This window comes from Ornithorhynchus anatinus, chromosome 13, assembly GCF_004115215.2.
Source record: "Ornithorhynchus anatinus isolate Pmale09 chromosome 13, mOrnAna1.pri.v4, whole genome shotgun sequence".
Taxonomy (NCBI): Eukaryota; Metazoa; Chordata; class Mammalia; order Monotremata; family Ornithorhynchidae; genus Ornithorhynchus; species Ornithorhynchus anatinus.
Window position 1 is genome coordinate 35,774,768 of NC_041740.1, and position 21,330 is coordinate 35,796,097.

At 46.3% G+C, this 21,330-nt stretch overlaps 2 protein-coding genes across 4 annotated transcripts in view; both read right to left on the minus strand.

Annotated features, from left to right (window-relative positions):
• TAF3 (TATA-box binding protein associated factor 3) overlaps positions 1 to 5,656 on the minus strand; it is a 129,536-nt gene extending 123,880 nt beyond the window's left edge. Inside the window, exon 1 of the mRNA XM_029077942.2 lies at positions 5,460 to 5,656. Within this exon, the coding sequence (XP_028933775.1) occupies positions 5,460 to 5,625 (166 nt within the window). The 5' untranslated portion in view covers positions 5,626 to 5,656. The remainder of the gene's footprint in view (positions 1 to 5,459) is intronic.
• Positions 5,657 to 9,818: 4,162 nt separating this feature from the next.
• On the minus strand, positions 9,819 to 21,190 carry ATP5F1C (ATP synthase F1 subunit gamma). 3 transcript variants are annotated; one of them, XM_007656952.3, is made up of 10 exons: positions 21,085 to 21,190; positions 17,192 to 17,226; positions 15,604 to 15,735; positions 14,942 to 15,146; positions 12,911 to 13,054; positions 12,730 to 12,794; positions 11,695 to 11,850; positions 11,053 to 11,149; positions 10,464 to 10,498; positions 9,819 to 9,966 (listed from the first exon to the last, which is right to left on the minus strand). In XM_007656952.3, exons 1-9 carry the CDS (start codon positions 21,138 to 21,140, stop codon positions 10,492 to 10,494), a joined length of 897 nt encoding a protein of 298 aa, XP_007655142.1. In that variant the 5' UTR covers positions 21,141 to 21,190; the 3' UTR covers positions 9,819 to 9,966; positions 10,464 to 10,491. The 3 variants fall into 3 exon arrangements, with proteins under 3 accessions (XP_007655142.1, XP_007655143.1, XP_007655144.1); XM_007656953.3 differs by lacking the exon at positions 10,464 to 10,498 and having other exon boundaries at positions 21,085 to 21,150; XM_007656954.3 differs by lacking the exons at positions 9,819 to 9,966; positions 10,464 to 10,498 and having other exon boundaries at positions 11,049 to 11,149; positions 21,085 to 21,150.
• Between the last annotated feature and the right edge of the window lie 140 nt (positions 21,191 to 21,330).

The following is a 21,330-nucleotide window of genomic DNA, read 5'->3' on the forward strand; positions in this document are numbered from 1 at the left end:
CCTACTTTACTCTACTCTCCCAATTGCTTAGGCATAAGGTAGGCCTTCAATAAATACTACCAATTAATTGGGTAGACACGAGGTCATGGGATCAAACACAGTCCCTGTTCCATACAGGACTCACAATCTATCTCATTACATTTGCACAGATGAGGAAACTGAGGCACAGAGCGGTTAAGTGACTTGCCCATGGTCACACCGCAGGCCGGCGGCAGTCCTGGGACTGTAACCCTTGTCTCCCGACTTCCAGCCCTGTGCTCTTTCCATTAACTCCAGCTGCCTTCCCTAGGAATGACCAAAGGCAGAAGTCAACAAGTTCAGTTCAAATTTAGGTTTTGTCCTATCTTGCCTGGGACACATTGAGAAGAGTCACACTGCTTTCCCAACTCCCTCTCCCAATATCATTCTAACTTAGTGGCCAATAAAACAAGCCAATAAAATGGTGAGTATATTCATTTTGAAAAATAAAGCTTCAAATTATAACACACTAATAAGTTGGTGAAACAGGGGCTTCAAACTGATTTTAAAGCACCCCATCTCTTCATAACTATTCCCGTATCTCCCTGTCCCCAGTGGAGTCTTCAAACCGAGTGTCATTTCTGTCACTAGTGAAAAAACTGCTCTGGCACTTAGGTAGCTGATACCTAATGAGAAAGTGTTTTTCTCAAAGGAAATCTGCAAAAATGAAATCATTGAAAGTACTTCAAATTTAATCACCTGAGGTTGCCTTTGTTGAGTCCTAACAGGTACTCCAACCAATTTAGTTAAAAATACTGACTCTCTCTGAAAACGTGATACTGGGGGGTCGCAAAAATATTGTAAACAACAAAATAAGTTCTTACTATGTAGCTACTACCCTCGAGAAGCTGCTGAAAAATTTTACTCATGAATGTGTTGATTATCAACGATCAGTTAACGGAATTGAGTGTTTACTGTGTGCATGGCATTGTACTAAGCACTTGGGAGAGCACGGTAGAAGAGATTTGGCAGACACATTCTCCACCCACAGGGAGTTTACGCATATTAATCTTTACTTTTAAAGTAGTTAAATAAATAACTAATAACCTAGTGCCAAACACAGGGTCCTTGGCCAAATTTGACAATATACAAAGAGACGTTATGAGCCAAGTTTGGAGTTAGAAAAAAAAAAGGCAAGATTACAGAAAAAAATAGGTAATAATGTTTGAATTGCGTGGCCCCCCTTCCGCTTCACCCATGTACTTGGATCTGAACCCCTTACTTTCATTTTCATTCCACCCCCACAGCACTTAAGTACATATCCATGTGTAATTTATTTTAATGTCTGTGTCCTCCTCTAATCTGTAAGCTCCTTGTGGGCAGTTGTTTCTACCTACTATCACGTACTGTACTCTCAAGAGCTTAGAGCAAAGCCCTGTACATAGTAAGAGCTGAACGCGCATCACTGATTGATAGTTGTAACTCACTATATACAAAGCAGAAGCAATCCCTATATTTCTTTCTCACAATACTGAACTTTCTGGTCTTGAGCGATCAGTTCGCTCTGCTCACAGTCAGTGCTCAATAAATTCCACTGATTGATAAACCGCCCGTCTTGATCGTAAGTAAAGGAGTTTGGAGAGGAATGAGTGAGGATCCGGTTTAATTGCAGGTGCATATGCATTCGCTAGATCAAAAGTACCACAAATGTTCAAATTTTGGGAGGTGGAGAAAACTGGAAAGTGGTACCTGGGGACCCTGAGAGAAGCAATCCTTCTCATGGATCACTAAATGTATGTTTTTAATAGGTGGGTGACACAAAGAGATAGTGAACATATTTGGGTTAACTAGCATTTGTTTTAAGACAGAACCTAGGGAAGGCATAGTTGCCAAGCATTTTGAAAATGGAACAGTACCGTCAAGGTGATTATCAATGGGCATAATGCAAGTTTTGGGGTAGGATTAAAAACCTACAGGTTCTGATCTGCTGCCAAGATCAGTTTTCTAAAAAAAAAAGTTCTATCCACAGCCCTCCACTCCTTAAGGACCTTCAGTGGTTGCTGTCCACTTCTGCATCAATCGGAAACTCCTCACCTTTGACTTTAAAGCACTCGAGTACCTTTCATCACTGATCTCTTACTTCAACCCAGCCCGCACGCTTCGCTACTCTAGCACCAGCTCGCTCATTGTGCCCCAATCTCATCTATCTCACCATCAACCCCTTTCCCACATCCTCCCTCTGGCCTGGAGCTCCAGTCCCTTCCCTACACACCAGATCACCGCTCTCCTCACCTTCATAGCCTTATTAAAGTCACATCTCCTCTGAGAGGCCTTCCCCGATTAAGCCCTCTTTTCCCCCGATCGCCTCTCCCTTCTGTGTCGTCTAGGCAGTTGGATCTGTACCCTTTGGGTACTTGGTACTCACCCCACCCTTGCACCTCCAGTTAAGTCACTTAACTTCTCTGTGCCTCAGTTACCTCATCTGTAAAACGGGGATATGCGTGTGAGCCCCACGTGGGACTGGGACGGCGTCCGACCTGATTAACTCGTATCTACTCCGCTTAGAATGGTGCTTGGCACATAGTAAGCGTTTAAGCAGCGTGGCTCAGTGGAAAGAGCCCCGGCTTGGGAGTCAGAGTTCGTGGGTTCTAATCGCGGCTCCGCCACTTAGCAGCTGCGTGACTTTGGCCAAGTCACTTAACTTCTCTGGGCCTCAGTTACCTCATCTGTAAAATGGGAATTAAAAGTGTGAGTCCCACATGGAACAACCTGATTACCCTGTATCTACCCCAGCGCTTAAAACAGTGCTCGGCACATAGTAAGTGCTAACAAATCCCTTTATTATTATTATCCATAATTTATTTATGTATATTACAGTTCATCTCCCTCTCCAAACTGTAAGATCATAGCGGGTAGGGAACGTACCAACCAACTCCACTGCGTTGCACTCTCCCCAGGACTTAATGCAGTGCTCTGCACACACAAATACTCGAATAAGTGCTCAATAAATACAACTGACTGACTGTCCATTGCTTGATTTTAAGATATAATGAATGACAGTGGGCTGGGGAGAACTAAAAGGGGTTTACAGTAAAGGGAACGCAAGGGAATGCAGGTGGTGTAAGGCCGAGAGAGGTGTCAAGAGAGGGGTCAAGGGGTAATGGGGACGTAGGAAGTGGACAGGAGGTGTCGGGGAGTCGTGGCTTGGAAGAATCAACCCTTGACAGCGAAGCGCGCCACTGGAAGTATATCGTAAGAGAGTAGATGAGGGAGATGGTCAGAGGATCACTAGTGTATGCAGAGCCCTGTGCTAAAGGCTTGGGAGAAACAATATGACAGGCACATTCCCTGCCCACTTAGAGTCTAGAGGTGGGGACAGACAGCAATATAAATTACGGACATGTATGTCAGTGCTGTAGGGCTGAGGGAGGGGTGAAAAGGGAGGCAAATCCAAGTGGCAAGGAGGTGGGTGGTTCCATCAAGCCGTCGGTGCCGGCAGGAAGAGGAGACGGTGGGTAGATTAAGAAAAAACTGCTAAAAGACGGGGCGTCTGGGACAAAGGGGCTCCGTAGCCCACGGACCCGAGGAAGTGGCCCAAGAGAGAGGGAGGAAAGGGGGTGGGAGGGAGGAGGAGGCGGGGAACTCGGCAGCCAGATTCATTCATTCAATCGTATTTATTGAGTGCTTACTGTGTGCAGAGCACTGAGAACCAGCGTGGCTCGGTGGCAAGAGCCCAGGCTTGGGAGTCAGAGGTCATGGGTTCTAATCCCAGCTCTGCCACTTCTCAGCTGGGTGTCTTTAGGCCAGTCACTTTACTTCTCTGGGCCTCAGTGACCTCATCTGTAACATGGGGATGAAGACTGTGAGCCCCACGTGGGACACTCTGATCAACTTTCATTCGATCGTATTTACTGAGCTCTTACTGTGTGCAAAGCACTGAGAATCAGCGCGGCTCGGTGGCAAGAGCCCGGGCTTGGAAGTCAGAGGTCGTGGATTCTAATCCCGGCTCCGCCACTTGTCAGCTGGGTGACTTTGGGCCGGTCACTTCACTTCTCTGGGCCTCAGTGACCTCATCTGTAAAATGGGGATGAAAACTGTGAGCCCCATGTGGGACAACCTGACCACCTTTCATTCAATCGTATTTACTGAGCAGTTACTATGTGCAGATCACTGTATTAACCTTGTATCCCCCCGAGCGCTTAGGACAGTGCTAGGCACATAGTAAACACTTAACCAATACCATCATCGTTATTATCATGATTACTAAGCGCTTGAAATGTCCAATTGGGCAACAGAGACCACTGACGGGCTCAACCCCCTTGACTCAGTGGAAAGAGCCCGGGCTTGGGAGTCAGAGGTCGAGAGTTCTAATCCTGACTCTCTGCCGCTTGTCAGCTGGGTGGCCCTGGGCAAGTCCCTTTGCTTCTCTGGGCCTCAGTGACCTCATCTGTATAATGGGGATGAAGACTGTGAGCCCCACGTGAGACAACCTGATCACCTTGTATCCCCCCACCCCCAGTGCTTAGAACAGTGCTTTGCACATAGTAAGTGCTTAACAAATATCAGCATTATTATTATTATCATCAGAGAGCGGGACAGCTAAGAGGGTAAAGAGCGCTTGGCACATAGTAAGGGCTTACTGCCACCACCAGTGATTATTATTAGGGAGAGAGGAGAAAAGGGATGGGGAGCAGGAAAGGAGGGAGGTGGTGGCGGGAAGAGTGGGCGGATGGGAGAGTGGGGGGAAACTGAGGCTGCGGGATGGGAAACTGAAGATGTGGGGGGGGCAGAGGGATGGGAAACTGAGGCTGCGGGAGGGAGGGATGGAGGGAGCAACAGGGTGGGAAACTGAGGCTGCGGGAGGGCAAGATGGAGGGAACAGCGGCGTGGGAAACTGAGGCTGCGGGGGGGGGGATGGAGGGGCAGCAGGGTGGGAAACTGAGGCTGCGGGATGGAGGCAGCAGAGGGGTGGGAAAGTGAGGCTGCGGGATGGAGCAAGCAGAGAGGTGGGAAACTGAAGCTGCGGGATGGAGGGGGCAGAGAGGTGGGAAACTGAAGCTGCGGGATGGAGGGGGCAGAGAGGTGGGAAACTGAAGCTGCGGGATGGAGGGGGCAGAGAGGTGGGAAACTGAAGCTGCGGGATGGAAGGGGCAGAGAGGTGGGAAACCGAGGCTGCAGGATGGAGGGGACAGAGGAGTGGGAAACCGAGGCTGCAGGATGGAGGGGGCAGAGAGGTGGGAAACTGAAGCTGCGGGATGGAAGGGGCAGAGAGGTGGGAAACCGAGGCTGCAGGATGGAGGGGACAGAGAGGTGGGAAACTGAGGCTGCGGGAGGGAGGGGACAGAGAGGTGGGAAACTGAGGCTGCGGAATGGAGGGAGCAGAGAGGTGGGAAACCGAGGCTGCGGGAGGGAGGGGGCAGAGAGGTGGGAAACCGAGGCTGCGGGCGGGAGGAAGGGGAGGAGGAAGCGCCGGGCAGGGGTGGGGTCCGGCCGGGACTCACAGAGCTCGGAGTAGCGGTGGCAGCCGCGGCCCAGGCGCTGGAGGTAGCGCTGCAGGACATCGGTGAGGAGGTGGCAGGCGCCCAGCTGCACCGAGTCCCAGCCCAGCGCCTGGCAGATCTGCGCCACCGACACCCGCAGCAGCGACCGCGAGTAGCTCTCGCACATCCCGCCCCGCCGCGCCGGGGCCGCCGTGCTCGCCGCTCCGCCTCCGGGGGGGGGCTCTCCGGGGGGGGGGCTCTCCGGGGGGGGGCTCCCCGGGCTCTCCGGGCTCCCGCCTCACCGCCCCCGCGGCCGCCGCGCCGCCCCGCACGACGCCCCGCTCGACGCCATTTTGGGGGAGGCTCCGCCCCCGCCCCCGCCGCCGCCGCCGCCCGCACAGGCCCGCACAGTGGCTGCCGAGCGCATCGATGGCACCCGACCCTTCTCCTCCTCCTCCCTCCCCCCCCCGCCCCGCCCATCGATAGCTCCGCAGCCTCTGTCCCGCCTGCCTGCCCGCCTGCCCGCGCTCCTTCATTCATTCATTCCTTCCTTCGTTCGATCACTCGCTCATTCATTCGTTCATTCATTTGCTCCTTCTTTCCTTCATCCGCTCATTCATTCATTTGCTCCTCCTTTCCTTCATTCGTTCATTCGTCGGCTCGTTCTTTCATTCATTCGCTCGTCCATTCGCTCACTCGCTCATTCATTCATTCGTTCGTTCATTCATTCATCTGCTCATTCTTTCATTCATTCCTTCATAATAATAATAATAATGTTGGTATTTGTTAAGCGCTTACTGGGTGCCGAGCACTGTTCTAAGCGCTGGGGTAGACACAGGGGAATCAGGTTGGCCCACGTGGGGCTCACAGTCTTCATCCCCATTTTACAGATGAGGGAACTGAGGCCCCCGAGGAGTGAAGTGACTTGCCCACGGTCACACAGCTGACAAGTGGCAGAGCTGGGATCCTTTCATTCATTCATTGGCTCAATCTTGCCTTCATTCGTTGGTTCATTCATTCATTTGCTCATTCTTTCATTCATTCCTTCATCCGTTCATTCATTCATTTGCTCAATCTTGCCTTCATTCGTTGGTTCATTCATTCATTTGCTCATTCATTCATTCCTTCATCCGTTCATTCATTCATTTGCTCATTCTTTCATTCATTCGTTCATTCATTGGCTCATTCTTTCATTCATTCCTTCATCCGTTCATTCATTCATTTGCTCAATCTTTCCTTTATTCGTTCGTTCCTTCCTTCATTCATTCATTTGCTCATTCTTTCATTCATTCGCTCGTTCATTCGTTCATTCTTTCATTCATTCCTTCATCCGTTCATTCATTCATTTGCTCATTCTTTCATTCATTCGTTCGTTCATTCATTCGTTCACTCGTTCGTTCATTCGTTCGCTCATTCACTCGCTCATTCATTAATTCTTTCGTTCATTCATTCGTTCGTTCGTTCATTCATTCATTCGTTCATTCATTCATTCCTCGTTCATTCGCTCATTCAATCCTTCATCCGTTCATTTATCCAATTGCTCATCCATTTATCCATTTGTTTGTTCGTTCGTTCGTTCATTCATTCGCTCATTCATTCCTTCGTTCATTCACTCGTTCATTCATTCGTTCACTCGTTCGTTCATTCGTTTGCTCATTCGCTCATTCACTCGCTCATTCATTCATTCGCTCATTCATTCATTCGCTCATTCATTCCTTCGTTCGTTCATTCATTCATTCGCTCATTCGTTCCTTCATTCAGCCCTTCATTCGGTCATTCATTCATTCGCTCATTTATTCAGCCCTTTATTCGGTCATTCATTCATTCCTTCGTTCGTTCGTTCCTTCCTTCATTCCTTCCTTCTTCATTCATTCCTTCCTTCTTTCTTCATTCATTCCTTCTTCATTCATTCCTTCCTTCTTTCTTCATTCATTCCTTCTTCCTTCCTTCCTTCCTTCCTTCCTTCCTTCCTTCCTTCCTTCCTTCCTTCCTTCCTTCCTTCCTTCCTTCCTTCCTTCCTTCCTTCCTTCCTTCCTTCCTTCCTTCCTTCCTTCCTTCCTTCCTTCCTTCCTTCCTTCCTTCCATCATATTGATCAAGCGCTTACTCCGTGCAGAGCACCAGACTAAATGCTTGGAATGTCCAACTGGGCAACAGAGAGAGACCATCCCTGCCCAACAACGGGCTCACACTCCAAACCAAACAAGCAGTCGGTCATCAACACCATCAAGATAGAATCATTGACATTCATTCATTCAATCGTGTTGACTGAGCGCTTACCATGTGCAGAGCACCCGACTAAGCGCTTGGAATGTCTGGGGGGAGACAGCAAAAGAAAAAAAAGTAGACTATGAGCCCATTGTTGGGCAGGGATTGTCTCTCTGTTGCCCAATTGTACTTTCCAAGCGCTTAGTACAGTGCTCTGCACAGAGTAAGCGCTTGATCAATATGATTGAATGAATGAATGAATGAATGAATGGTTGTCCCACGTGGGACTCACAGTCTTCCCCATTTTACAGATGAGGTCACTGACGCACAGAGAAGTGAAGTCACTCACCCAAAGTTACCCAGCTGACAAGTGGCAGAGTTGGGATTAGAGTGATATTTACTAATAATGACATTAATATATAAGTGCTTACTATGTGCCAAGCACTGTTCTAAGTGCTGATTAGAACCCATGACCTCTGACTCCCAAGCCCGGGCTCTTGCCACTAAGCCACACTACTTCTCCAGCGGGGCCCATTATCCAGGTAGGCCGCAACCTGCATCGCCGGGCACAGGGAGGAAGCCGATAATTGAAAATTGAAGGGGGGGGGGGTAGAAGGGTGGCTGGGGGATTGTCTCTATCCATTGTTGAATTGTACTTTCCAAGTGCTTAGTACAGTGCTCTGCACACAGTATTTGCTCGATAAATATGACTGAATGAATGCCTCGACGTGGCTCACCTGAGGGTGGATCCTGGGGTCATTGCTGGGTTGGGAGGGGGAAGGGAGCCGGGGCCATGGGCACTGAGCCCTGTGTGGTGGGTGCATTCATTCAATCATGTTTATTGAGCACTTACAGTGTGCAGAGCACTGTACTAAGCACTTGGAAAGTAAAATTCAGCAAGACAATCCCTGCCCACACCGGGCTTATTATTATTAAGCACTCTCTGTGTGCATTAAGTGCAATACAACAATAAATGGTGACAGCCCCTGTCCACAATGAGCTCACACCAGGTTTCTTCACCTGGGCAGGCCGACCGTGACCTCAGGACGCCCCATTCTTCCAACTTAGGAGTGGTTCTCAAGCAAGGGCTGAACCACCATGGGGTACGATGGGGTAGCTGCCCCCAAGGCCTGGACGTTTGAGGGGGGTCCGTCTTTGCCCTTTCCTTTGGGGGTACCGCTGTCGTGTCTCCCAAAATCCCAGCGGGCCTGAGGCTTCAAGCCTCACCTCCTACCCCTCTAAGGCTATAAGGTTCATTTTGTCTGGATTCATTCAGCTGTAACAGCTACTACTGGTAATTCCGCTTGCATTAATAATTTTGACCTTCGTTTAGCACTTAGTGTGCCAAGCACTGTTCTAAGCATTGGGTAAATACAAGGTAATTAGGTTGTCCCACGTGGGGCTCACCGTCTTAATCTCCGTTTTCCAGGTGAGGGAACTGAGTCACAGAGAAGTGACTTGCCCAAAGTCACACAACCGATATAACCAACTTGCTGGAGTTGAAAAACGAGCAAGGTAGTGTGTTAAACTACTTCCTTCCCACCCTTCCATCTGTGACAGGGAAAAGTCGTGGAAGGGAATTGCTACTGCAGTGGGATCGGTCGAATACATCGAATACAATTACCACAATGGGCCCAACCATTTATTCCCTACTGTAAAAGAAACGCTATCTCCCAACACATTCCTTCCCTTTTCCAAACTCCTCAGCCAAGTGGATGGATTTCAGAGAGGCCAAACATCACAATCTATCTCCAAAAATTCCATTGCCCTGTTGAAAGTAGATTACTAGGCTGATGGTTACCACTGGCTTCACTAAGGCTGTTCTTACATTCTTAAGGCAGTCCACCTCTAGTCTAAGGCCACTTTTAAAGAAGAGGAAGACAAAACTGCCCTAGTGGCTTCTTCTAAATGAGTTTTGAAGTCGGAGAAGCTTTTTCAGAAGGGGCATTTGTGGAATGAATTTACAAAGTATGACCATGCTCTTTCAGAAACAACAGTATCGAGAAAGGACAGTTCCCAAAGTTTTTTTTTCAGAATTGTTCATTCCCCAGGAACGTGTTACACAAAATTATTTCCAGGAACAAGTGGCTTGGTTTGGAAAGTAAGTGCAATACCATGATCTGTACTCTCACACAATGTAGACAAGATAAGCACACGAGGTAGAGAAGACAGGGTAAAATCCTTCCTTGTAAGATGTTTATTGTAAGATAATTTACAAATACTTCATCATCTTCCATAATTACTCGATGGACCACCAATTCCTTTGACATGGACCAAAAGCAGGTTTAACCGACTAGCTGGCTTGGTTTTCCTCTTCTTTACCTGTAAATAACATTACAGTTGTTATTAAACAAATTAAGTTAGCTGGGCAGTTGCCTCAGTGGACAGGCAGCCCCCGGTGCCCACGAGAACCCTAAACAAAGGCGGAGCCCAGCCGGAAACAAACCTGATTCTCATGTGCGGGCAGGTAAGCCATGTGGATAAAATTTAAAGCAGAAACTTCATAGAATTTCACCTTTACGCCAAAACCTATACAGTTGAAACCAGGGTCCCAATAATCATTCCCCACTCTCCCTGATCTTGGCAGTCCCTTCCTATCTGTCAAGGCTGGAAGACCACTTTGATTTCTAGTTCAGTTCAGGCACTCACATGCTGCTCCAGGCAAAGAAATATGTTCCCAAAGAATGAGTGACACTTTTTTTAAAAATGTTAGGAATTTGAGATAAAATCTAAACCTAAACAGACATTTTTTCACTGCTTCTGAACTGACTGCAGTTTTTGATTTTTTTTAATTTTTGAAAAAAGCGTCACCACTTTACCTCGATGTTGGATGAAACTTGGTTCCCATTAATTCCTGGTTATTGTGTTAAAGGATAAAAAAAAACAAACACAAAACAAGCAGGTCAAGAAGGAATCCATGCAACTTAACAAAGTCATCTGACCTTTTCAACTTGTTATTCATAACATACTCACAAAACCATTCCTTGAACAAGCCAGAAATTTCTATTTTGTTAGACGTAGTAAAACCAAACCAATGCAAAAATACAGGTATACAAAATACAATAAAAACTGTGCTTTAACTGCCCACAACATATTAATTTTTTCTTACATAAGGTTAAATTAAAATAGCATCAGTAAATACTTTAGTTTACTCTGGATTTGTATCTTGTTACTAAAGATACAAATTATTCTCAATAATCAATGAGAAACTGGAGGGAAATCATTATCCGGGGGTGGGGGGGTGTCTTCATTAGGCCACAGCAGGCTAAAGAGGTTGGAAAGAGGCATTTTTCCAACCTATTAAGAGCTCATCCCCCAAATATACAAACTAATAATTCCCAAACGCTCTCAACAAAACTAACAATTTCCGAACGCGCTCCAAGTGTGAATTCTACACTCAATACTTACAGAGCAGCAGCACCAGAGATGATCTCAATCAGCTCCTTTGTGATGACCGCCTGGCGAGTGCGGTTGAAGGTCAACGTCAGTTTGTCGATCATCTCAGCTAGGAGATGAAATTTAGTGATAAGGATTACGTTTCAGGCAAATAAAATCCTCCTTGGCACCAGAGGTGAAAACACACCACTGATAGACACACTATGAATCCATGCAACTGGGTGACCCTTTGCATTCAGAATGTCTGTCCAAGAGAAAGGACCCTTTTAAGCTGAGTCAAGATTGTTTCATTACTGTCGGTCTGGTGCTTCAAGGTCTGATTCCTGAGTCGTGGCAAAACTCCTAGATTTTAGAACAGATAGTGCCTCTCACTACCGAACCCTACTTCTAACCCCCCGACGGGCCTGGAACTGGGAGTGGGGAAATTCCGTTACACTCAGCAAGCATAATAATGTCATCGTGCAAATGCGATATTGCATGTGCATGCAAAAACCACTCTGCCAAGTTCTGCAACTATGATAAAGGGATGCCACAAGGATCAAATTTTTTTTTCACACCACCATGGTGGAAAATGCTAAGTGCTACAGAAAATACAAAATCTGCCCTTGCCTTTCTGGTTCACGTGATCCTTCTGAATAGGTCCTATATACTTACAAGCATTCTTGCTGGCATTGTCCATAGCCGTCATCCTGGCGCTTTGCTCACTGGTGGTCGATTCCTTTAGAGAGTAATAGATGATGTTTGCCAGAGCGTACTCCTGATAGTTTTGCAGGACATCGGCATCGATATCATCATAGATGCTCATGCTTTCTGTTAAAATACAAAATTTTAAAAGGTTGGGATTAGCATCACAGACATCCCCACTCCAAAATTCAAAATGGCCTTAACTGATACAAATAAGAAAAATGCCTTCCTTTGCCATGCTTTCAGTGGGTGATTTCACACAGACACATCCAGCTCAGACCTGCAGGTCAGTCAACTGCATGCTTTCAACTCATGCGTGACTGTGCATAAGTGCCCAATTCATATTCTTCTAACCAAATGATCAGGTGCCTTGCCCAGAGAGCAGAGCAATTTGCTGGGAATGGTCATTTCTCCCATGTGCTCTCCCTTCTACACTGTCTATGCCCTTAGATCTGTACCCCTTTGAACTTGGTATTCACTCATTCCCACTGCACTTAAGAACAAATCTCCCCACTCGCCAATCTCCACCCCCAACAGTGATTAATTTTAATGTCTATCCCCTCCCTCTAGACCGTAAGCTCCTTGTGGGCAGTGTCTTCCAAATCTATGGTACTGCTTTCTCCCAAGTGCCTACTACACTCAGTGCTCAGGGCACAAAGTGCTCACTACCAGTGACTGATTCATTGCTGCAACACTGCCCCACCTTATCCTGTGGCAACTAACACCAGAATTGTGGTTTTATTTATTTTTTAAAAAAACTCAAGTTTGAATAATATTTTTTAAAAGAGTAACTTTCCACTTTTACATTAGTGCCTTTCCAAATATGGAAATGTAAAACCCAACTTTACTTTCAATGAACATTTAGCACTTATACCAATGTATCACTCCATCTTCTACCTTAGGCAAGAGGCAAGATTGGATATGATGGCCAGATGATAAGTTTGTAAACTTTTCCTATTTGATTTACAAGATTGAGCACCTGCAGTTTTTCACAAAAATACTCACCAGCACCTGCAATGGTATTAAGGGAAAAGATAGGTTTTTCATCTGTCTTGTAGGAGATCACAGATCTGTTTGTGAGAAAAATAAGTGCAATTCTCAAGTTGCATACTTTACCAATATTCACATCTTGTCAAATAAATACAAAGATTTTTTTTACAGGCTTTTGCTTCAAAAATAATCTTGCCTGAATCGATTATAGATGATAGATCCTTCATCAAATTCATAGCCTGAATTTAGCAGCTCCAAGGCAATGACTGATGCATCTCCAAAAGTCGGGGGTTTCCTCCCCACTTCCTTGAATGTCACCAGAAAGTGCTCAGAATGAGTCCTAAGAAATAGTTACAAACAGTCGTTTAATGAAACAACACAATGCAAGAATAAGACCGGAAACGAAACGGAAAAGCTTTGCCAATCTCAGCCTACTTTTCCAAGGGTCTTCTTACCGCAAATTTCTTTGGTAATAAACTAGAGGTTTCCCAGAGTAATTATAAAATTTTCCCACTGCCGAAACACATCTACTGATGGTTTACTCTCTCTCCCTCTTTCTCTTTTACGAAACATAATTTTGTACTTGTTGAACAATAAGACTCAAGATATTAAAATGCATGCAGAACTGCAAACCTCAGGCAAAAATCCTTTCCTACATTTTAACTGTCTGGATTAGTCCTGGTGACTTTGTTTACAGGCCAATTTCATAGCCAGTCAATTGGATGTTAATACCTTTTCTTCCTGCTAAACTTGCCTTAACAGATGGAGTTGACAGGAGGAATAGATATAAACGTTTCCACTCTCCCAGGCCCCACCTAAAAAGCAATAAAAATGCGCACTACTTTCCTAATATTGGGGATTCAGAAAAAAATGTATATAATGGCCCTGAGAAAGTCCCTCCGAAATGATGGAAAGGAGCACACAGTTTTACTCCTAAATCAGGAATTTGCACTGTTTTCAGACCAAATTCAGTCAAAGGGCTAGTTTTATTCCAACTAGGAAGTGTGGTGTTAGTGCCTTTTACGAATCTGCTGAACATCTGATTCACAGTGAAGTTATCTCCTATTTAGGAGTAGAGGAGAGAAAGTGGGATCTGTTTGGGAGCTCCAGAACTAATCAAACAACCAACAAAACAACAACAAAAAAAACCCAACAGCCTCAATGGCTCGAGTCAGTAGAGAGACCAGAAATAATATGGGCAGAAGGGATGAGATAAACTCCCCACATGATTTGACCGGATTGCTACCCACTTTTGGAGAACCCGTTGTACAAGTATTTCAGAGTGAGGCTATTACTGGAAAGGGCTTGGGAGACAGAGGACCTGGGTTCTAATTCCAAATCAGCTGCTTGTCTGCTGTGTGACCTTGGGCAAGTCACTTGAGTTCTTCTGTGCCTTAGTTATCTCATCTGTAAAAGGGGAATTACGACTGTAAGCCCCATGTGTCCAATCAAGCTTGTATCTACCCCAGTGCTTACTACAGTGCCTGGAACCTAGTAAGCGCTTAACAGATACCATTAAAAAGAAAAGTGGAAGCATCTGACAGCTTGAAGCACAAACTATTTCCCACCTTCAGCAGGGCTACAAGAGAAGGAAGGGAAGGCTAGTTCCCCTCCCTAGGTCAGAGCTCACAACAGCTGAAGGAGAAGGACAGCGTGCCTGGAGCTGGTTCTGATACAAAATGGGCAAACCCAGGGTCAGAAATGGGACCAAAGTATCTCCTGTCCCTAGATTATTTTCAGCCTTATTGTGAGAGGCAGACATAAAAGTATTCACAAACAGAGAAAGCAAAATATATAACCGAATAAACATATTTACATTAGTGCAGGGAGGTTCCTAAATGCTACAAATGGCTAGGGGACCGATGTGTCTTGGAGTTCTGGGAATTAATCGGGGAAGACAGGCCGGAAGAGGTGGACTTTCAAGACAGGTTTGACTATGGGGAAGGGTACTATCTGACAAATTTGAGTAAGGGGATGAAAGTGAGAAAGTCAGGAGGGAGATGCAGTTAGAAAGTTAGCTCAAGGGAAATGAAGAGAACAGATATTTGCCAAGGGGTGAGTGAGTGAACCTTGAAGCTAACTATACGTTTCTGTCTGATGCAGAGTCTGGAAAAGCAGGATTTGGGGTATTATCCAAATCTTTTCCCCCATATCATCAGCATCTGAATGTCTGAATAAGTTGGCTAAGCAGCAAATCACAATATATCTCTTATAGAAACATTATTACCTATGAAGAATGCCTCTCAGTTTGTCACCAATTCCAACCAGCATGACTTCTTTCCCTGCTGCTGTGAGGGAAGCAACCTCATTTTTCATCTGCTTAGCAACGGAGGAGTGGATAGCACCACAAAGGCCTCTGTCTGAGGATACCCCAATGATGAGGTGTTTCTTCTTGTCTTCGGGAACCTTAATGTCCGCTTTTTCATAGAGAGCTTAAAAAATAAAAGGAAGAATTACGTGGATTTGTGCAAATAACAGAGGCTCTAAGAGGGCACAAATCAACATGCCTCAACCAATATTGTAGCCTAAGTCTCAGAAATAAATTTGTATTTAAATACTGACACTCTGCATAATTTCTGTTGTCTAGACAGAGACTTTTGACTGCCATACTACTCAACGGACAAGAAAGTGAAACCCAACACTTAGGTCACTAAACAAGAAAAATGTAAAAACCTAGATGTTCATAGAAACAAATGAGTTATAGTAATAATATTTACTAAGCACTTTTTGCATGCAGAACACATACTAATGTGGAAATTGGACATTGTCTCTGACCCTCAAGAAGCTCAGAGTAAAGACAAGAAGCTGAAAAAGGGTAACCTTAGGTAGGCTACCTTCAGACTGATTTACAGATGTGGAATTCAAAAATCTCTACTTGTCTCCTTTTACCTAGAGCTCCTACTCCATAAACGCGGGCAGGTTTCAGCTCTCTTTCAGCTCGGGCATATTTGGCCGCTGCAACCATTTTCATAGACTTGGTAATTTTCTGGATGTTCTTGATTGACTTCAATCGCCTGGTAACTGAAGATAAACAGAAGTTAGAGCACGTAAAATTTTTACCATCTGCAGCGAGCATCTGCTAAAGCAGGCTGCACTACTTAAAAATTGCCAGCTAAGTCAAAACCCAGGAGGACCCTAGCATCTCTTCGTTTCTGCTTCTAATGAGCACCGTGAATGGTGACTTTTGCTATTCTACTTACTTTGTAATTTCTCATTCATAATCAACAGTCTATCCCTACTATACGGTCAAGATTCGACCTATTTAACTTCATCTTCTCCCTTTGTACATAAAAACAGACAGGACCTCTCTTAATGTATATGTGAGCTCATTATGGGCAAGGAACATGTTTATTAATTCTGTTGTACTGTACTCTCCCAAGCACTTAGTACAGTGCTCTGCACATGGTCAGCGCTCAATAAATACAACTGATTGATGCACCTAGTTGAAAGGGCAACCTAACTACAGAATTGCATCACAAAGCATGCAGACCTGCTGAGTCTTCCAATGAATGCAAGTATTGTTACCTTGGATACACCCAAGCCTTCCTCATGAAGAGCAGGCAACTCTAAGGCAACACGAAGAGCAGAGAGGAATGTTGTTAATCAGGGCCAAGCCACAAGAGCCAGGTGCAGGGAAGGTTACGAGTGTATACCTTTTGCCTTGGACCCCCCAAAAAGGAATTGGGAGCCAAGCAGGATGGTGGAATTTCAGTGTGAAGAAGCTTAGAGTAGACAAAATATGAGGAGATGAAAGCTTCGAAAAAAACGTCATCTCTTCTACTGGATCCAAGCAAACTTGCATGTTCCTTTTTGATGGCCTCTCATTTAGAACATTGGGAGCTGTAATGGGTCCTCCCTCTAGCTCCATGTAGCACTCAAGTTTTGCCTGGGGGCACCCGGTGCTTGGGAAAAAGAGAGATGTGTGGTGCGGTGCGGGGAGCTCTTTTGTTCTTCCTATTCTAGCACCTTCCCCAGAAGTCAAGAATAAAGAACTCTCTATTCACAAAACATTTATATTGAGACCGCAATATTACAGTGAGTGTTTTATCTGCACCAGGCTTGTCTGTTGAGCTTTACTCTGCTAGAGCCAGAGATATTTCTTAAATTTCTTTAGTACCACTGTAACTTCCACATGTTCTGTGACCACAGTGCTGCTATTCCAAGTGGGCCCCAAGGCTCTTGGGCCATTTCGTAACATTTCTGGCAATGTTTTTAGAAAAGGATTGACTGTAAGCCCGTCAAACGGCAGGGACTGTCTCTATCTGTTGCCGACTTGTTCATCCCAAGCGCTTAGTACAGTGCTCTGCACATAGTAAGCGCTCAATAAATACTATTGAATGAATGAATGTCACACATTCTCATCCTAAAAACGCTATACTCGGTAAAGCGATTTGCAACTCCTCTTCCCCCTGTCACCTCTCCCACTTGAGGGGATCCACTGAGACTACACAGAGATTGAGACACAGAAGATACTTACTGTCCTTCAAAGTTGCCATATTTCGAACTTGGATCCTAAAAAACGGAAAGTAATGGTTTTTTAATTTCACCTTTAGCTCATCAAGTACAGAACCAATATAATGTTAACAACATATTTGGAATTAATCCTATTTACGGCTTTATTAAATTAGCCAGTCTTATCAACACCAAATAAGCTCTCGCTGCATCCATATTAGAGAGCATGGGAGCTGCACAGAATGTACAAAACACAGTTCTTGACTCTGAGGGACTCACAATCAAATGGGGACGGGAGAGTGGGAAGAAGTCATAACATACAGAAAACTGAACTACTTTTAACAATAACAACTTTTATACAAATGACCATCCAAAAAGAAAAAAAAAAAATCACACCAAAACCTTTGGCCATTTCAGCCTTTCCAGGGACTTTAAAATAGTAATCGGAATACATTATTCTGGTACTCATTTACACATACTTTGGTCCAGAAATTTTTGAACCATTTTAAAAATCCAGAACAGCCAATGGCAAAGTTAACTCACATAGCATAATGCTTCCCAGAAGTATCACTTTATATTTCCTAAGCATATCCTGCCTTACATGACTGACAGCTTACCTGTACTGACCTCTGAACTCCCACTAAGAATCTTATCTAAAGAATGGGAAATTATTTCCCAGTGCAAAAAAGGCACAATGGACTGAATTATCCCACTGGGCTAAACATCGTTTTTTTTACTTTGAATACTTGGCGGTGGTGCAAATCAAGGTTAGAGATTCCTTCCCATTTAAACCCTTCCGTTTTCCTCTCCTAATTCACAAGAATATTTGTTCAAATGACTACTCCAATAACAGAAGCTGCACGGTTTAGTGGAAAGACCATGAGCCTGGAAGACAGAGGGAAGGGGATCCAATTTTGGCTCTGCCAACTGCTTGCTCTTTGACCTTGGTCAACTACCTTAACTCTGAGACAGGTCTCCTGTTCTCCCCCCTATTTAGACTGTGAGCCTCATGTGGGGCAGGGACTGGTCCAACCTCATTAGCTTGTCTCCAAACACTTAGAACAGTGTAAGTGCTTAAAAAAAAATTCTATTTAAAAAAACACTCCAAAATCTCCTAAACAAAACCTGCAATCAGGAAATTGAAATGGTAGCCCTCTTCTTGAATACACCCTGAAGCTTAATCCCACCCCCATTCTGGGCCTACACAATCCTGGAACACTCACCATTCTAGGTAATGTCTTTCAGGTCCACAAAATGAAGCATTTCTATTTCCCTCTAAAGGAACCTTTTAACTGGACTAGGTCAATTAGTGACTTATATAAGACTCAAGGCCTTTTCTATATTGGTAATAGTACTATTACTATTATTTATTACCAATGATTTATGAGACCCAATATCTTTCCTATTCATTCAATCATATTTATTAAGGGCTTACTGTGTGCAGAGCACTATTCTAAGCACTTATATATGCTTTAAGTTTCAAAGTATCCTCTCCCTGTATGTCAGCTCCAAGGGCACAGTGTGTTAGGGCTCCTATCCTCTGCACTGACCTACCCTGACTCCTGTACTTTCTCTTGCATGACCTTCCCAAACCCCTTCACCTAATGGCTCCAGATCACTCCCTCTAGCCCCTTATCCGGCCACTGACTTCCTATGGCTTCCTTCCTTCCTTCCTAGAAGCAGCGTGGCTTAGTGGAAAGAGCCCGGGCTTGGGAGTCCGAAGACGTGGGTTCTAATCCCGGCTCCGCCACCTGTCTTCTGTGTGACCTTGGACAACTCACTTAACTAATCTATGCCTCAGTTACCTCATCTGTAAAATGGAAATTAAGACTTTGAGCCTCAAATGGGACAATCTGAGTATCTTGTATCTATTCCTGGGCGTGGAACAGTGCTTGGCATATAGTAAGCGCTTAAGAATTTTTGTTTCGTTCTGTTTTGCTCTGCTGTCTCCCCTAATTAGACTGCACGCCCGTCACTGGGCAGGGATTGTCTCTCTCTGTTGCCGAATTGTACATTCCAATGCTTAACACTGCTCTGCACATAGTAAGTGCTCAATAAATACTACTGAATGAATGAATGATTATTCTTACGGCTCAAGGTGGGGGCTCCGTTTTCCCTGATCTGGGTCTTTCATAAACTAGAGCCTCAAGCCACTCATTCATTTGTACTTATTGAGCTCTTACAGTGTGCAGAGCACTGTACTAAGCGCTTGGAGAGTACAATTCGGCAACAGGTAAAATTAAAATGTTGGTATTTGTGAAGTGCTTACGAGGTGCAGAGCACTGTTCTAAGCGCTGGGGCAGATAAAGGGTCATCAGGCTCACAGTCTTAACCCCCATTTACAGATGAGGTAACTGAGGGACAGAGAAGTGAAGGGACTTGCCCACAGTCCCACAGCTGACAAGTGGCAGAGCCGGGATTCGAACCCATGACCTCTGACCCCTAAATCCATGCTCTTTCCACTGAGCCATGCTGCTTCTCTAGAGACCATCCCCACTCCACAACGGGCTCACAACCTATTAGACACCAAACCCTCGGGATTATCCTGCGCCCCTTCCCCTTCCCTCAGCACTGTGCTCCTTTGTACGTATTTTTATAACCCTATTAATTTTGTTAATGAGGTGTCCATCCCCCTGATTCTATTTATTGCTATTAAGTTGTCTTGTGTTTGTCCGTCTATCTCCCCTGCTTAGACTGCGAGCCCGTCAATAGGCCGGGATTGTCTCTGTTGCCGAACTGTCCATTCCAAGCGCTTAGTACAGTGCTCTGCACACAGTAAACGCTCAATAAATACTACTGAATGTTGCTCTTGCGGGGTCCCCCCTCCACCAAAATCGAGATCCCCATCTCCGAAGCAGCGTGGCTCAGGGGCAAGAGCCCGGGCTTGGGAGTTCAAAGGTCATGGGTTTGAATCCCGGCTCTGCCCCTTGGCAGCTGTGTGACTGTGGGCACGTCACTTCGCTTCTCTGTGCCTCATCTGTAAAATGGGGGATTAACTGTGAGCCTCACGTGGGACAGCCTGATGACCCTGTATCTCCCCCAGCGCTTAGAACAGTGCTCTGCACATAGCAAGGGCTTAATTCCAACGTTATTATTATTATCGTTGGACTGCCAGGCCTTGCATTGGATTATAAGCTCCTCGGGGGCAGGGCTTGCAACCTCAGAACAGTGCTCCGCACATAGTAAGGGTTTGACAAATACCAACATTATTATTATTACCGTAGCCTTCCCAGCCCTCAGGACAGTGTTGTGCACAGAGTAAACGCTCGATAAATGACTGGGGGCACGGCGTGTTGGCGCTCCCATCCTCTGCACCGACCTACCCTGACTCCTGCACTTTCTCTTGCCTGACCTTCCCAAGCCCCTACACCTAATGCTCTGCCCACTGCAAGCGCTCAACAAATACGAGTGAATGGCTCGAGGCTCTAATTTAGGAAAGACCCCAGAGGAGGGAAACGGAGCCCTTCCCCCTTTAGCCGTAATACTAGTCATTCATTCAGTGGTATTTGTTGAGCGCTCCGTGCAGAGCACAGTGTTAAGCGCTTGGAATGGCCAAATGGGCCATTTGGGGAAGGGGAGGAGGGGGGATCCAGGCCCTCTCCCTGCCCTGATCCGAGGGGCCGACCCCGACCGTTTCTCCTTGGGTGACCTCGGCAGTCCGGGGGCTTCGGGCACCGAGTCCCGGTCGCCCCTTCGTCGTCCCCCCCCGGCCTCGGTGTGCGGCCCGTCCTGCCCCCGCTCTTGGGCCACCTGCCCCTGCTGGGGGCGAGAGGCCTAGTTGGGCCACGACCCTCTCCTTCGCCTCCGACCCCCTGGGCTCTCCAGGGACAGGCCCGCTCGGCCTCCCTCCCCACTCCCGAACGAACCACCCACCCGCCCCCGTCCCTCCTCCTCCCCGCCGCCCGCCGAGACTGGTACCATTGCGGCCGCAGGGCCCAGGCGGCGGGGCCGGCGACGGCGGCTCTGGACAACATGGTGGCCTCCCCCTTGAAGGTCGGGCAGACGGGCCGCGACGCGCATGCGCCGAGAGCGGCGCCCACCCCCGCCCGCCGCCGGTGGCAGGGGGAGGAAAAAGGAGCCTCCTCTCGCGAGATCAAAACCTCCTCGGCCGCCCTCGCTCCGGGGAGCCTCCTCTCGCGAGATTTAAAGGCTCCCGCCCGGCGT

Coding starts and splice junctions, on each gene's coding strand:
- ATP5F1C (XM_007656952.3), bottom strand. CDS start 21,140: ATGTTGTCCAGAGCCGCCGTCGCCGGCCCCGCCGCCTGGGCCCTGCGG. Junction 15,736..17,191: donor TATGGCAACTTTGAAGGACA/GTAAGTATCTTC, acceptor GTTTATCTTCAG/TTACCAGGCGATTGAAGTCA. Junction 12,795..12,910: donor ATCATCTATAATCGATTCAG/GCAAGATTATTT, acceptor TCTCACAAACAG/ATCTGTGATCTCCTACAAGA.